Source organism: Mus caroli, unplaced genomic scaffold (assembly GCF_978045245.1).
Source record: "Mus caroli unplaced genomic scaffold, Mus_caroli_1 scaffold_8, whole genome shotgun sequence".
In the NCBI taxonomy this organism is placed as follows: Eukaryota; Metazoa; Chordata; class Mammalia; order Rodentia; family Muridae; genus Mus; species Mus caroli.
This window is the reverse complement of record NW_028227263.1, coordinates 136251859-136269830: the sequence shown is the minus strand read 5'-3', so window position 1 is coordinate 136269830 and position 17972 is coordinate 136251859. Positions and strand designations below refer to the sequence as shown.

Genomic DNA, 17972 nt, shown 5'->3' with positions numbered 1-17972 from the left:
AGTAAAAATAATAAATAAAACGGGACTGTAAGACTAGATCACTATCAGGGACATCGGCCCTCTGCCTGGGCTTAGGACCCACACCACAGAGAGCTGCAAAAATCAGGTAAACTAAGGATCCTCTGCAACCCCATCCAGCATCTCTAGGCACGAAGACAGGGCTGACCAGAGAGGCACATGAATAGGGGTGATTCTACCCAAGACTTAGACGAGTTATACCGTGGTGGTGCAAATTTCAGACCTGTCTAGGCTCCAGGTGAATGCCTTTCTCCTCTCTCTCTCTCTCTCTCTCTCTCTCTCTCTCTCTCTCTCTCTCTCTCTCTCTCTCTCTCTCTCTCTCTCTCTCTCTCTCTCTCGCTCTCTCGCTCTCCTTTCTTTCCTTTGAGTCAGGCATTCTCTGTGTAGCCTTGGTTGCACTAGATGGTAGACCATGCTAGCCACAAACTCAGATATCCACTGGGAGTATATGTATGCACTAACACCTCCCGCCACTCTTCCTGCCTTTATGCACACAGTGGTTTCTGGTTAATGTAGTTCAGACAGCTTCGCCATGGATACCAGGGCAGTTGCAGAGATGGACAGTGGAGAAGCAGTGTTAAGGAGTTAACAGGACTCCCTGCAGACTAGATCCGGTTACATATGCTCCAGTGTTCCCTTTCCCCGCGAAGCTGCTGCTCTAGACGTTGCTTCTGAAGTGAACTGCATCCTCAGTGCCACACCAAAGTCGTTTTCTGGGCTGAATCCAGTTATGCATCCCCAAATTTCTCATAACATGGGGATGCACAATAGAAAAGTTATTCGTGATGACCTCCTGTCTGATGTGTATAACTGAGAAGAGTTTGAATTCTTGAGATCTGTGGTAAAAGAATACTCGATTCCAAATATGTCCTTTCTCTCTTCCTCTGTGGTAATTTCCTGAGTTTTCTTTGCAAGAAGACCTGTCAAGTATCATTCACACAAAGGCCTACAACCTGTTGGGTCTTAAATTCAAGGCAAAAATGTTGAACTAAAGTGTCCATTAACATATCAAACTGGACAGTGGCCTCAGCATCCCTCTGTCTCTACTGCATATAGGTCCCTCCTGACTGGCATGCCTCCCTCCCCACAGCCACCACCACCCCCACCCCCCCCCAAAAAAAAAACTTCCCAGTCCAGGTGATCCTCTGGGCTTTCCTCCTTCCAGCTCCTCTGACCCACTTTTAGCCGTGCTACTCTCTTGGCTCAGGCAGTCCCTCTTGGTTGGTGGCCCCTCTTTCTCTTTTCAGATCTCCTCTCCTCACATGACCCAGCTTAGGGTCATGTTCACTCTGTAAAGTTCCCAGAGGTTTCCTCTCTGGTATGGAACTCACAGTGACAGGCTAGTTTCTAATCCCAAACATCAACTTGCCTCTGCCAGCAGTTCTGTAATTTAGGAGCGTTTCAGCAAGCCCAGCCTTTGTAGCTCAAGGAAATATTGACACATCTATAATCACAACCCTCGCCCTAACAGATTGAGCGTGTGGCTCCATTTGGGGAGGTGTGTCTACTTCCTGGCGCTTGATCATGTCTGAACTACATTGTCCAGAAGACATTGCACCGAGAATAGCCAATTAAAATAGGCGTTTTAGTGACGACAAAAGGACGCTGGGCGGGACTTTCGGCTTTGCCTGCAGGAGGTTCTTTGAAACTTTCTGGATCTGTCAGTCTGGTTCACAGAAAACTGGTTTTATCAGTATTGGTCATGGCAGGAAAACCGTAGAGTTGAGGAGTTTTTCCTCCGTCACGGAGACGGAACTGAGGTTTGCGACAACCCGTGTGATCTGATCCGAGCTTCGAGGAAGGATGGCCACGTCCCAGGGCCCGGCTGGCCAGTGGAGCCGGATGGTGATTGTGGAGACTGCGGGTGGAGCCCTGCCCCAGGTGAGTGCCTAGTGATCGCCCACCTACCTGAGTTCTAGAGCGCTGAGATCTGGGTCAGGAGCCAACAGGGTAGACTCCCATGTTCCCGACTGTAGGACACCGGTGGACGAAATTATGGTTTTTGTTTTTTTGTTTGGTTGGTTGGTTTGTTTTTGGTTTTTTTGGTTTTTGGTTTTTGTTTTGGGGTTTGGTTTTTTTGTTTGTTTTTTGTTTTTGACATCTGTGTGCTAGATCGCTAAAGCCATCCCCTCTGACTCACAGTGTCTGGTGGACTGTACCTCTCAAGGCTTGTGGGAGGGCCTGAGCTCTGACAGACCTCTGGGGTGACCTCTACTGGCATTAGATGAGGGAAAGGGCTCAGTGCACCTAAGGACCTGACTTTTGTATAGAGAGACTCTGGTGGCCAAGAAGATTTGAACAGGTGAGAGATTCGATCTAGTCATTTTCCGAGCGTGGGGTGGGGGTAATTTGGATGTAGGCAGAGACCTGTGAATCCTTGGGTAAATCGTGCGCACGCATGTTCGAGTTGGAATGCAAGCTGTAGCAGGGGTGGGGGAGTTGTAGGGTGGGTGATGGTGGTGTTCACATCTTGGATGAAGTTATTTTATTCTCTCTGTATGCCCCTCTCCCCCACCTCCTTTCCTCCTCCACCGCCCCCAGGAGGCCTGGTGGGCTCGAGCTCTCCCTCCCTCCCTCTCCCCTTTCCACTCTCCCCTCTTCCCTCTTCCTTCACCCCTCTCCCTCTCCTTCTCTCCCTCCTTCTCCCCGTCCCTCTCCCCCTTCCCCTCTCCCGCTCCCCCTCCTCCCTCTCCCCATCCCCCTCTCCCTCTCCCTCTCCCTCTCACTCCTCCTTCTCCCTCAGACTGGGCCTCTTTATGTAGTCATGGCTGTCCTGTCTCTCTATGTACCAGAGTGTCTTCAAACTCAGAGAGATTCCTCTATCTCTTAACTCACAAGTGATGAGATTAAAGGACGCTTTGTTTTATTTTTACTTTATTCATTTACTTTTAATCTTGGCTCAAACTCACTGTTTACACCAGACTGGCCTCAAATTCACAGAGATTTGCCTTTTTCTGGGTTAGGGTCTCCTTTGGGTAAGGGCTGCCAACTGAACTCTGGTTCATGGTGAAAGTGCCCTAATTGGAGCCAACCTCTCCTACCTTTCCAATGAATTTTAAAAACTCAGCCATCAGGATGTGCTGCTGAGCTAAGTGTAGCTGTGAAGAAAAATCTAATTAAAAATAAATTTTATTTTTTAAATAATATTACTAAGTTATATTAGTAATTAAAATTAATAATACTAATTTTTAAGTATTACTGAAAGATTTTACAATTCTGTGATTGCATTCAGTATTTGAGTAAGTCTGCCTTGTTATTAGCTATCCTCCCTCTCCCCATTGACACTCCCCATGAATCTAGCTGGCCTATGTACATCAGGTTGGACTCAGATGCACAAAAGTCTGCTTGCTTCTGCCTTGCAAATGTTGTGTAAAGGCTAATTAATTCCAAAGTCATAATTCAATATGGGTAGATAAAACTACATTTTGAAATCATATGTACCCATTTGTGAAATTTGTTAAAGAAGCACTAGTCATGTGCTCAGGAAGAGCCTGTACCAAATACTTGACACATAGGACTGAGGTTGAGACTGTGATTCTCATTTGTTTGTTTTTTTAAAGATTTATTTATTTTATGTATATGAGTACACAGTTGCTATCTTCAGACACACCAAAAGAGGGTGATCGCTCCAGACCTATGAGTCTCTTTTGGGAATAGGAAGTTATGTTAGTTTTAATGAGAACAGTTTCCATAGGCTCAGATATTTCAATGCTCAGTCACCAGGGTGTGTAACTGTTTGAGAAGAATTGGAAGGATTAGGAGGTAAGGTATTGTTGGAGGAAGGGCTTGGCTGGGAGTGAACTTTGAGATTTCAGAAGCCCACACCTAATCCAGTGCAAGTGTGTGTGTGTGTGTGTGTGTGTGTGTGTGTGTGTGTGTGCTGCCTGTAGATCAGAATGTAAAGACTTCAGGTATTGCCCTGGTTCCACGCCTCTCTTCTCCCCACCAAGCTAATCCTGGATGAACACTCTGAAACCCTTAGCTAGCACCCAGTTAAATGCTTTCTTTTAATTGTAAGAATTGCCTTGGCCCAAAAGACACCGTCAATAAGACAAAAAGACCACCAACAGATTGGGAAAGGATCTTTACCTATCCTAAATCAGATAGGGGACTAATAAACAATATATACAAAGAACTCAAGAAGGTGGACTCCAGAAAATCAAATAACCCCATTAAAAAATGGGGCTCAGAGCTGAACAAAGAATTCTCACCTGAGGAATACCGAATGGCAGAGAAGCACCTGAAAAAATGTTCAACATCCTTAATCATCAGGGAAATGCAAATCAAAACAACCCTGAGATTCCACCTCACACCAGTCAGAATGGCTAAGATCAAAAATTCAGGTGACAGCAGATGCTGGCGAGGATGTGGAGAAAGAGGAACACTCCTCCATTGTTGGTGGGATTGCAACCTTGTACAACCACTCTGGAAATCAGTCTGGCGGTTTCTTAGAAAATTGGACATAGTACTACCGGAGGATCCAGCAATACCTCTCCTGGGCATATATCCAGAAGATGTCCCAACAGGTAAGAAGGACACATGTTCCACTATGTTCATAGCAGCCTTATTTATAATAGCCAGAAGCTGGAAAGAACCTAGATGTCCCTCAACAGAGGAATGGATACAGAAAATGTGGTACATTTACACAATGGAGTACTACTCAGCTATTAAAAAGAATGAATTTATGAAATTCCTAGGCAAATGGATGGACCTGGAGGGCATCATCCTGAGTGAGGTAACACAAGCATAAACGAACTCACACAATATGTACTCACTGATAAGTGGATATTAGCCCAGAAACTTAGGATACCCAAGATATAAGATACAATTTGTTAAACGCATGAAACTCAAGAAGAATGAAGACCAAAGTGTGGACACTGTGCCCCTTCTTAGAATTGGGAACAAAACACCCATGGAAGGAGTTACAGAGATAAAGTTTGGAGCTGTGAAGAAAGGATGGACCATCTAGAGACTGCCATATCCAGGGATCCACTCCATAATCAGCTTCCAAAAGCTGACATTATTGTATACACTAGCAAGATTTTGCTGAAAGGACCCAGATATAGCTGTCTCTTGTGAGACAATGCCGGGGCCTAGCAAACACAGAAGTGGATGCTCACAGTCAGCTATTGGATGGATCACAGGGCTCCCAATGGAGGAGCTAGAGAAAGTACCCAAGGAGCTAAAGGGAACTGCAACCCTATAGGTGGAACAACATTATGAACTAACCAGTACCCTGGAGCTCTTGACTCTAGCAGCATATGTATCAAAAGATGGCCTAGTTGACCATCACTGGAAAGAGAGGCCCATTGGACACACAAACTTGATATGCCCCAGTACAGGGGAACGCCAGGGCCAAAAAAATGGGAATGGGTGGGTAGGGAAGTGGGGGGAGGATATGGGGGACTTTTGGGATAGCATTGGAAATGTAATTGAGGAAAATACGTAATAAAAAAATATAAAAAGAAAAAGAAAAGAATTGCTTTGGCCATGGTGTCTCTTCACTGCAATAAAACAGTAAATGAGACAGGCTGCCATGCTTATCTTCAGGTGACAAACTGAAGAGATTGATTCTTTGTCCAAGGTCACCCAGTAAGAGACACCATTAAGGGATGGAGTCCAGTGGGTACTTGGGGGTACCCAACTGCATGTATGAGAGGGGACTTGGGTGAACCTTTGGGATACCAACACTCTTGCTTATTACTCACAACCTTGTTTTCCTACAGGTTTCCCAGTATTCAGTGAAACCTGCCAACCAGGAAGAGGTAAGTGGAGGGTGCCCAGCAATCACACTCCCCAATTAATACATAAGTGATCTCTTGGACTGTGGTGTCCTGGGACTCTGTGCGGAATTCTCTCTGCCTTTCCACTGGATTTCCCTGGCACATGCTCAGAATGAAAGGTCCCCACATCCAGAGTAGGGATTACATGGCTAGGCTTCCCTTTATGGTAACCATTGCTGAAGATTCAAAGGTCTTAAAGCTCCAGTGATGACATTAAACCAGGCCTGAAAGTGAGATGACTTGGGGATGATTAGAAAGGCTCAGGCCTGCATGAGTTCGACTGGCTTTAGTGGAAGGTAGGAATTGTGGTAGCACAACAGCTGAGGGCTGAGTCTGCATACTGAGATTGAATGGAAGCTCAGTGTGAAGAATGATCTGTGTGTCCTGAGGTCATGTACAGATGGCTTCCTGGCCTTTGTGCCAGGGACAGAGTGGACAAGAGTGACCCAAATGTAGTCTGTGTGAAACAGATGATTGGGAGGAATCCATGTTAGTGTCTGATTGGGAGGCGTCCAGGTGAATTCTCCGATTGAAAGGAGGGACATGCTGGGCGTGGTGGCGCACGCCTTTAATCCCAGCACTCGGGAGGCAGAGGCAGGCGGATTTCTGAGTTCGAGGCCAGCCTGGTCTACAAAGTGAGTTCCAGGACAGCCAGAGCTATACAGAGAAACCCTGTCTGGAAAAACCCAAAAAAAAAAAAAAAAAAAAAAGAAAAGAAAAAAGAAAGGAGGGACACTCTTCTAGCTTGGATTGACTCCAGCTGTGATGGTTTCAATGAACTCACCCTCCAGATATTCATAGCCTTGCATACTTCTAGCTCTTTCCTTATTGGTGGAACACTTTGGAGATAATAATGACGTATAGCCTTGTTGGAGGAGGTGTGTCACTGGGGGTGGGCTTGTAGGTCTCAAAAGCTCTTGCCATTCCCAGTTAACTCTCTCTGCCTGGTCCTGTACTATGGATCAGGATGTAAGCTCTCAGCAACTGTTCCAGTGCTGTGTGTGCCTGTATCCATCCTCCCTGACATGGAGGTTACAGATTGACCCTCTGAGTTGTAAGCCCCATTAAACTCCTTGTTATTATCAGTTGCCTTGGTCATGGTGTCTCTTCACAGTAATAGAAAAGTAATTAAGCCCCTATGTCAACTTGACTGTTGTTGCTGAGTGATGAGCACAGTAGTTGGTGGGAACATGAGGATAGACTGGCTATCAATAGAATAGTTTCACAGCCTAGTATCCTCTGAGGTAGAAAGCTAAGTGGGAATGACTTAAGGGTACCAGGAATCCCTGACAAGGAAGATTCATATAAATTCAACTTTCTCTATTGTTCAGGATTATTTATCCTTTGAGGATGTGGCTGTGTACTTCTCCTGGGAGGAATGGACACTGCTTGATGACTCTCAAAGGCTCCTGTACCAGACTGTGATGTCAGAGATCTTCACACTCATGTCTTCGCTGGGTAAGACCCTGCCATCCTGTCAGAGCATATTCCAGGCTTTCCTTTGTTTTTTTTTGTTTTTTTTTGTTTTTTTTTTTTGAGAAAGCTGTATCTTTCTCAAATCTGGCCTATGAACAGCCAGTCTTTCCCCCACTGTCTTGGAGTATGAAATACAGATTAGAAACCAAGGCTAGTTTCACAACAGCTCTGTCTTTCTCAATTGCAGCAAAGGCACACAGGAATCAATTGGGTGTTAGGAACTTTTTGGGTGTAGTTTGAGACGTGGGTCTACCCTGAGAATCCTAGCTGTGCTGGATGCGCTATGTAGACCTGGCTCTCCGCTGACATGCCAAGGTCTTTCTGCTCTGTCTTTTGAGTGTTGAGATTAAGGGATTGCACAACCACGCCTGGCCTGGTATCAGGAGTCTTAACATTGATTGATTCTCTGTGACCTGATGACAGTGTAAATATTTGGCATCTTTGTGATTCAAGTACTTTTGTTGACATGCCTTATGTCTGAATGTAGCAGGAATTGTGGCACTGGTGAGCCCATTATTATTTTTTTATATTTTATTTTATTTTATTTTTGCAAGACACCCTTAACAGAATTACTCTCACTAGGCTTTATTCTTGTCTACTGTATGTGGTACATCACTTAGTACAGAACTGTCATTTTTTGTATCATGTCCTTTAGGACTTATACCTTCTGGGAAACATGACATGACTCATCTGGAGTTTTGGGGAGAGCCCTCTGTGCCTGCATTAAGATTCCTGACTCCAGGTATGTTATAGGTACAGAGAGTGTGGTGGTTTTTGATATTTGAAGGTATTAATTCTGAACCAGAACTGTCCCTTGGGTATCAGTCTTGAATGTTTTTTTGGTTTTTTTTTTTTGTTTTGTTTTGTTTTGTTTTTTGGCTTTTCTAGACAGGGTTTCTCTGTGTAGTCATGGCTGTCCTGGAACTCACTCTGTAGCCCAGGCTGGCCTCGAACTCAGAAATCCGCCTGCCTCTGCCTCCCGAGTGCTGGGATTAAAGGCGTGCGCCACCACCTGTTGCCTGGCAACCCTGTGAAACACAGCTGTTCCTGTATTGTGATGGTGTGCACTGTAAATGTAACTCTTATTTGCCTGATGTAATTGTCATCTGAGAGGCAGTGAGCTTCCAACTGCTAAATTAGGCCTAGTCCTGGAAGCTTCTAGCCTCTGTACAATCTAATCAAGGCCTAGAGTGGTTTCAACCACGGAGACTTACTGTTGAATAAGCTCACCTGTTCTAGCTCTTTCTGAATTCTGGCAGGATGATTAACTCAGCTATTCTGGCTCAAACTCCTTCAGTTCAAACGGCTTCTTTTGGCTTCTGACTGAATTTCTCTGTTTGGCTTCAAAATAACTCTAGCAATCTGTTCTAATCTTCTGGATTCTCATTCTCTGGTTCATTCTGTCTTCACCTATGTCTACCTTGTTCTCTCTGCAACCTGTTAAACTGTTCCGGTAAAAACTTCATCTGAAGCTGGGCGTGGTGGCGCACGCCTTTAATCCCAGCACTCGGGAGGCAGAGGCAGGCGGATTTCTGAGTTCGAGGCCAGCCTGGTCTACAAAGTGAGCTCCAGGACAGCCAGAGCTATAAAGAGAAACCCTGTCTCGAAAAACCAAAAAAAAAAAAAAAAAACTTCATCTGAACACTCTGTCTGCTCTGAAGTAGACTCGCTTTCCTGTCCGATCGCTGATTCATTTAGTAAATATTGCTCTGATTCATCACTTTGTCCCTCAATTAAAAGTCACTTTCCAACATGGCTGCTTCTTCTACTAACTAACCTTATCTACAATGTTTTAGATTAAAAGTGTGTACTATAGGAGTGTCTGTATTCCAGCCAGAGCAGCCATGTTGCTGAATTAAAATTCTTCTACCATGCACTATACCTTGGCAGTCCTTAAATTCAGGTTCTTTAGGTACCATGCCATACAACTCTACACAGCCTTCTGCACTGTGTCTTGAATCCCTAGCAGCTGAAGCTTGCAGAGAGCCATTGGTGAGGAAAGAGTTTGTTACTGTTGCTAGCACGCCTCCCTGTCACATATTCCATGCTTGTGTTCTTGCTGCTCCTAAGGTCCATAGAACATACGATATTGACAAATTCAGCATGGTATTGGACCCTAGCCCCTTTGTTCTATGAGAAACCTCAGATCACCATTAGTAATAGGTGCTGTCTCTCTGTCTGTCTGTCTGTCTGTCTGTCTATCACTTGATAGTCTACATGCCACTCATCAGGATTTCTCTGTGTCCAGGTTGTTGGATCAAAGTGGAGAGTGAAATGTCACCCTTTGAGCAGAGTCTGTCTGCAGAAGGTGCCAATTCATCCACGCTGCAACAGCACATGCTGTGCTGTGCTGAGACACCCTTGCTAAGCATGGACAATGTGATGATCCTTCAGACCTCCTCGGGTCTTCTAAGGCATCAAGTGACTTTTGGGGATGCCCCCACGAACACTGAGAGTGGAGAGGCCATTCAGAGTGAAAAGAAGAACTGCATATGCAGCGACTGTGGCAAAACTTTTACTAGCACGTCCCACCTCAATCGACACCGGATGATACACACTGGAGAAAAACCTTTTCAGTGCAGTGAGTGTGGGATGTCCTTCAGCCAAAAAGCCTTTCTCGTTAAGCATTTCAGAATTCACACCGGAGAGAAGCCATTCAGGTGTGATGAGTGTGGCAAAGCCTTCAAGCATAATATCTCCCTCGTTTCTCACCAGCGAGTTCACACAGGAGAGACACCTTTTACCTGCACCGAATGTGGGAAATCATATATGACCAGATCCAACCTTACACGTCACTTTCAAATTCATGCTGCGGAGAAGCCTTACAGTTGCAGTGAATGTGGCAAAGCATTTAAGGAGAAATCCAGCCTCATTTATCATGCTCGAGTACACACTCGGGAAAGGCCTTTTCAGTGCAGCGAGTGTGGCAAGTCCTTCAGCCAAAAAGCCTTTCTTGTTAGGCATTTCAGAATACACACCGGAGAGAAGCCTTTCAGGTGCAGTGAGTGTGGCAAAACCTTCAAGCACAACTGCTTCCTTGTTGCTCATCAGCGAGTTCACACAGGAGAGACACCTTTTACATGCACTGAATGTGGCAAGTCGTACATGAACAGATCCAGCCTTTTATATCATTATCGGGTTCATACTGGAGAAAAGCCATAGAAGTATACTATAGTGGTTTGAAAGGTTTGGCCCCGTAGATTTGAATGCTTGGCCCATAGGGAGTGACACTATTAGGTGATGTGGCCTTGTTGGAGAAAGTGTGTCACTGTGGGGATGGGCTTTGAGGTTCAGTGCTCAAGTTCCACCCAGTGTGGAAGAGTCTCTTCCTGGCTGCCTTTAGATCAGGATATAAAAGCTCTGCTCCTCTGAACCATGTCTCCCTGCATGCAGCCATGGTTCCTGCCAAGATGATAATGGACTGACCTTCTGAAACTGTAAGCCAGACCCAATTAAACAGTTGCCGTGCTAATGGTGTCTTTTTGAAGCAATGGAAACCCTAACTAAAACATGCATTAAATCATTTAAGAAAAAAATCCAGCCTTGTTTATCATGTCCAAGCTCAAACAGGGGAAAGATCTTTTGAATGTCGTAAATCTGGGAAGTGTTAAAAAATAAAACTCACATCATCAATGACCAACAGGTTCATAGTAGAGGAAAGGCTTTTATGTGTAGGGTGTGGGGGATGCAGCCTCATTTAACATCAGGGATTTTATGCAGCAAAGCATCATGAGTGCAAAGAATGTGGCAAAGTGTTTTGCTACAGGACTGGCTCCACATTGAATAGACTATATGTATTGAGTGCAATGAACATGGGAAATTGTTTCCATGATCTACCCTATCTATACAAAAGGATATTCACTGGACAAAAGTCAAAAGTGCTTCAAATGTGGGGAGATTTCACCCACACTTCCATCATATTTAACTTAAGAGGCCACAGTGAAGACATGCATCAAGAACCCACTGAATCTGGGGAAGACTTTGAACAAAGTATGCTCTTATTAGCAACACAGACACAACCCAGATAGGATTGTGAATGCAGAGAACGTAGAGAAAGCTTCAGCCATTGACCAGGCTTGTTGAACCTTAGGAGTGAATGTGACTTTGAGCAGAAAAGTTCTGAGAGTGGCTCTTGTGAGGAAGTCAGTCATTGAAAATTACTCATCAAAGAAGAATACAGAGGCAAGATGAGAATTATTGCCATCTTATTCCTAAGAAGTTAATGCTTTCTGGGGACTTACCAAGAGGAAGCTGTGTTCTTGACTGCACCAGTGTGGATTGGAGTCTCCATGTTACTGACTTTGAATGGGGGAGGAAGAGAGTGTGACCTCCATTTAAATAAGACATATATATTTGTTGTTGTTTGTTCTATTGGTTGCCCTTTCTTCCCTCACTGAATATTGCAGTCCGTGGGATAAATGATCATTTACTGTAGTCTTCATGTCTATTGTGTCATTACTTTCGTTGGGGACCAGCTCTGTGTAGCACCTTCTGCTCTTATATAGGAGTGCGACCCATATGTTTTAGGTGTATGTTGTTTGTTTCATGTGTGAGTATTTCGGCTGCACATTTTGTTTGAATACTAAGTGAATAACTGATGCCTGTAAGCCCCCCCCCCAAAAAAAAATGCATTGGATTCCTGGAACAGCAGGTACAGATAGGTATGAAGCAGTCTGTTTGCTGGAAATGGAAACCTGGTCCTCTACAAAAGCAGCATATGGACTTACATTCTGGACCCTCTCTGGAGCCCATGTTTTACATTTTTAAGAAGTTACTAGATTTTCTTCTAAAAGGCTGTGTGTTTCAGTTTTCCTCCTGCAGCATATCAGAGGCCAGTTTGTCACATCCTGATGTTTTCCAAGTCATGGGATGTTCACTTTAACAATTTTAGTAACTATTTTGGCTCTGGCTTGATGGCACAGGCCTTTAATCTCCCAGCACTCAGGAGGCAGAGGCAGCTGATGTCAGTGAGTTCAAGGCTATCATGGTCTACGTATTGAGTTCCAGGATAGCCAGGACTATATAGAGATAACCTGCCTCAAAAAGAAACAAACAGAATAACACTTAAACCAATCAAACACACACAAAAAATATATAGTAGCATATAATTGTGGCTTTAATTCTCCATTATCTACATATATAAGAGATTTATTCACTTTTGTAAGCTTGTGTGATGTGTGCTGCATGTGTGTCTGTCGCCACTGGAGAGCATAACAGGCATCAGTCTCTGGAACTGGAGTTCCGGATCCTTGTAAACCTTTAAGAGAATGCTGGGAATTGAACCAAAGTTATCTGCAAGAACAGTAAGTGCTGTTAGTGAGCTGTTTTTCTGACCCTGTATCTATGGGTTTTTTTTTGTTTAGACACAGTCTTATTTTGTTAGTTTGGCTAGTTTGTAACTCTATGTAGATCAGGTTGTCCTAGAACTCAGAGACCTACCATATTCTGGGTTCTGAGTACTGGTATTAAAGACATGCCACTCTGGGGGATGAAAAGAAACTGGCACCTTCCTGTCTGAGCCAGTGCCATGATTAGACCTTGGGTGCTAGCTCTGTGCCCAACCCCTCAACAACCAGAGGAAGCTGGACTCCCAGGTGTTCTAACATACCCAGGGCCATAGGATCACAGGATCTCAGGAGCTTGGTCATGCCAAGATTTCAGGATCCTACAGGCAGCTTGACTCCCAGGTGCTCTTACACCCAGGATTTCAGGATCAAAGGATCACAGAGACAACTGTACTCTAAGGAGCTCTGATACAACCAAGATAACATGAGGGACAAGCTCCAGTCCGAGATAGTGAATGCAGGTACCACTAGAGATTACCAGATGGTGAGAGGCAAGAACAAGAATATAAGCAAGAGAAACCAAGGTTACTTGGCATCATCAGAACCCAGTTCTCCCATTATCACAAGTCTTGGATACCCCGCCAACCAAAACTATACAAAGAATCAATAAACCCAAGAACTGATTCTTTGAGAAAAGTGAACAAGATAGATAAACACTTAGCCAAAATGACCAGAGGACACAGAGACAGCATCAAAATTAATAAAATTAGAACTGAAAATAGACATAACAACAGAAACCAGGGAAATCCAAAAAATCAGGTCCTACTACAAAAGCCTATATCAACAACAATAGAAAATCTGGATGAAGTGGACAAATTTATAGACACATACCAGGTACCAAAGTTAAATAAGAATCAGATAAACCATCTAAACAGTCTCATAACACCTAAAGAAATAGAAGCAGTCATTAATAGTCTCCGAACCGAAAACATTCCAGGACCAGATGGGTTTAGTTCAGAGTTCTATCAGCCTTTCTAAGAAGACCTAATACCAATTCTCTTCTAACTATTTCACAAAATAGAAACAGAAGGAACACTACCCAATTCGTTCTATGAAGTAACAATTACACTTATACCTAAACCTTGCAAAGACTCAACAAAGGAAGATAACTTCAGACCAATTTCCTTTATGAATATTGATGCAAAAACATTCAATAAAATTATCACAAACAGACTCTAAGAACATATCAAAACAGTCATCCATCATGATCAGGTAGGCTTATTCCCAGGAATACAGGGATTGTTCAATATACAGAAATCAATCAAAGCAATCCACTATATAAATAAAAGCAAAGAAAAAGACCATATGACCATCTCATTAGATACCAAGAAAGCATTTGACAAAATTCATCATCCCTTCATGCTAAAAGTCTTGGAAGATCAAGAGTTCAAGGCCCATAACTAAACATAGTAAAAGCAATATATAGCAAACCAGTAACGACACCAAACTAAATGGAGAGAAACTTGAAACAACTCCACTAAAATCAGAAACTAGACAAGGCTGCCCACACCCTCCCTACCTATCCAATATAGTACTTGAAGTCCTAGCCAGAGCAATTAGACAACAAAAGGAGGTCAAAGGGATACAAATTGGAAAGGAAGAAGTCAAAATACTACTATATGCAGATGATGTGAGAGTGTACTTAAGTGACCCCAAAATCCCACCAGAGAACGAAACCCGATAAATAACTTGAACAATGTGGCTGGATGTAAATTAACTCAAACAAATCAGTAGTCTTCCTCTACTCAAAGGATAAACAGGCTAAGAAAGAAATTAGGAAAATGACACCCTTCACAATAGTCACAAATAATATAAAATACCTTGGTGTGACTCTAAGCAAGCAAGTGAAAGATATGTATGACAAGAACTTCAATTCTCTGAAGAAAGAAATCAAAGATCTCAGAAGATAGGAAGATCTCCCATGCTCATGAATTGGCAGGATTAATAAAGTAAAAATGGCTATCTTGCAGAAAGCAATCTACAGATTCAAAATTCCAACTCAATTCTTCACAGTTAGAAAGGGGAATTTGCAAATTCACCTGGAATAACAAAAAAACTAGGATAGCAAAAACTCTTCTCAACAATAAAAGAACCTCTGGTGGAATCACCATGCCTGACCTCAAGCTGTACTACAGAGCAATTGTGATAAAAACTGCATGGTACTGGTACAGTGACTGACAGGTAGATCAGTGAAATAGAACTGAAGACCCAGAAATGAACCCACATACCTACGATCACTTGATCTTTGACAAAGGAGCAAAAACCATCCATTGGAAAAAAGACTGCATTTTCATCAAATGGTTGTGGCTTACTTGGTGGTTATCATGTAGAAGAATGTGAATTGATCCATTCTTATCTCCTTATACAAAGCTCAAGTCTAAGTGGATCACGTAACTCCACATAAAACCAGAGACACTAATACTTATAAAGGAAAAAGTGGGGAAAAGCCTCGAAGATATGGGCACAGGGAAAAAAATTTCTGAACAGAACACCAATAGCTTGTGCTGTAAGAGGGAGAATCAACAAATGGGACCTCATAAAATTGTAAAGCTTCTGTAAGGCAAAAGACACTGTAAAAAAGACAAAAAGGCCACCAACGGATTGGGAAAGAAGTTTTACCAATCCTAAATCTGATAGGGGACTAATAACCAATATATACAAAGAACTCAAGAAGCCGGACTCCAGAAATCAAATAACCTCATTTAAAAATGGGGTACAGAGCTAAACAAAGAATTCTCAACTGAGGAATACCAAATGGCTGAGAAGCACCTGAAAAATGTTCAACATCCTTAATCATCAGGGAAATGCAAATCAAAACAACCCTGAGATTCCACCTCACACCAGTCAGAATGGCTAGGATCAAAAATTGAGGTGACAGCAGATGCTGGCGAGGATGGGGAGAAAGAGGAACACTCCTCCATTGCTGGTGGGATTGCAAGCTTGTACAACCACTCTGGAAATCAGTCTGGCAGTTCCTCAGAAATTGGACATAGTACTACCAGTAGATACAGCAATACCTCTCCTGGGCATATATTCAGAAGATGTTGCAACTGGTAATAAGAACACATACTCCACTATGTTCATAGCAGCCTTATTTATAATAGCCAGAAGCTGGAAAGAATCCAGATGTCCCTCAATAGAGCAATGGATACAGAAAATGTGGTGCATTTACACAATGGGGTACAACTCAGCTATTAAAATCAAATGAATGTATTAAATTCATAGGCAAATGGATGGATCTGGGGTATATCATCCTAAGTGAGATAACCCAGTCACAAAAGAATTCACATGATATGCACTCACTGATAAGTGGATATTAGCCCAGAAGCTCAGAATACCCAAGATACAATTTGCAAAACACAAGAAAATCTAGAAGAAGGAAGACCAAAGTGTGGATACTTCGTCCCTCCTTAGAATGGGGAACAAAATACCCATGAAAGGAGTTACAAAGTTTGGAGCTGAGACAGAAAGGATGGACTATGCAGAGACCTCCCCATCCTGGGATCCATACCATAATCAACCACCAAACGCAGACACTATTGCATATGCCAGCAAGATTTTGCTGAAAGGACAGACCCTGATATAGCTGTCTCTTATGAGGCTATGCCAGTGCCTGGCAAATACAGAAGTGGATGCTCACAGTCATCTATTGGATGGAACACAGGACCCCAAATGGTGGAGCTAGAGAAAGTACCCAAGGAGCTGAATGGGTCTGTAACCCTATAGGAGGAACAGCAATATGACCTAACCATTACCCCCCCTGAGCTCTTGTCTCTAGCTGCATATGTAGCAGAAGATGGCCTAATCAGCCATTATTGGGAGGAGAGGCGCTTGGTCTTGCAAAAATTATATGCTCCAATACAGGGGAATGCCAGGGTCAGGAAGCGGGAGTGGGTGGGTTGGGGAGCAGGGCGGGGGTAGGGGATATAAGGGACTTTCAGGATAGCATTTGAATTGCAAATGAAGAAAATATCTAATAAAAATGTTTAAATAATAATATTTTTTTAAAAGGGTTACAGTGTAGATGCAAACCAATCATAGTTAGAAGTTAGGCCTTTTACATCAAAGAACAAGAGTTGAAGCCACAGTTGTTAAGACAGACATAGATGAATCCTTAAAGGCAGGAGCAAGAAATTTAAACCATAGAGCCTTTATTCATAACATGATCTTGTATTTGCTGAATCATAAGCTGTTGGGAAAGTAGAGAAGACCAGAACATATTTGACTACAGGGACCTGTGTAGAAAGGAGATCTGAACCATTAGGAATCTTCAAGGTTCATAGACTACAGTGCAGATGATTGAGTGGAGGGTCTCGATCATGAGACATGAGTAATATGTAACAAACAGGATGGATAGTGAGTCTGATAAAGTTAGAGGGCTCCAGGACCTGAATGTGCTGTTTTAAGCCTAGTAGTGTTGGCTATTCACACATATTCAAGTGGACTGGACTCCCTTTGTAAACTTTATATACTTTGTACACTTTGTAAAGCCCCATGACAGGAAAGAAGGGCCAGGCATGGTCAAGTGTCAATTTCTTCTCCTTTTTTCTCCTTCTCTTCTTCTTCAAGAATTATTATATACATATATAGTAGCTGTCTTCAGATACACCAGAAGAGAGCATTGGATCCAGATGGTTGTGAGCCATTATGTGGTTGCTGGGAATTCCATACTTCCAGAAGAACCATCACTGCTCTTAACTGTGGAGCCATCTCTCTAGTCCCAAATGCCAATTTCCAGTCAACAATATACACAAGGGAAACATGTGAACAAATAGCTAAGACCTTTAAACTTCCTCTCTCATTTTCCTTCTATCAACTGGATTGCCACACCAGTCTAAAGCTGCCTGATCATATCAGGTGGCACCTGGAATTCTGAACAAGCAGAGGGCTCAAAGCATATCTACTTATGCAGTGTATGAACTATGTACTATGAGGTGGGTCAGAAACAACACTATGTGGTCATAAGGAATTTCACAGAGTAGTTCAGGAGCAGAGGTCACTTCAGTGGGAAGGCTTCCATGGTTCCCCAGGACCAGCTTTTGGCTACCTACCTGCACAGTTACTATATGAGAAACTTCTCTGCTGCCCATAGCTCTTGTCTACGCTGCAGCAAATGGATCGACTCTGGCTGAGGAACCTGATGACCTGTTGAAGCAAGATTGTGGGTAAAGACGGGAATGAATGTGTTGAGAAGTAAGCAAATTGGAGGTGGGAGGGTTCTGACTGCTGGAGCAGTTGAGGGAGCCATCTTGTCTTGTGTCCCGGGTCCAGCAGAGACCAATCTGTGCAGCTGAGCATGGAGACAGCAGAAGCAACACAGCTTCTGGGACAGGCCCCATTTTGGGCTCCA

At 43.4% G+C, this 17972-nt stretch overlaps 1 protein-coding gene across 1 annotated transcript; it reads left to right on the top strand.

The window, feature by feature from the left end:
- The first annotated feature begins 1641 nt into the window (after window positions 1–1641).
- On the top strand, window positions 1642–11847 carry LOC147003675 (uncharacterized). The gene is made up of 5 exons (XM_085842289.1): window positions 1642–1899; window positions 5745–5783; window positions 7133–7259; window positions 7933–8019; window positions 9526–11847. The coding sequence occupies exons 1-5, from the start codon at window positions 1822–1824 to the stop codon at window positions 10437–10439; spliced, it is 1245 nt and encodes a 414-aa protein (XP_085698415.1). The 5' UTR covers window positions 1642–1821; the 3' UTR covers window positions 10440–11847.
- Window positions 11848–17972: the final 6125 nt, after the last annotated feature.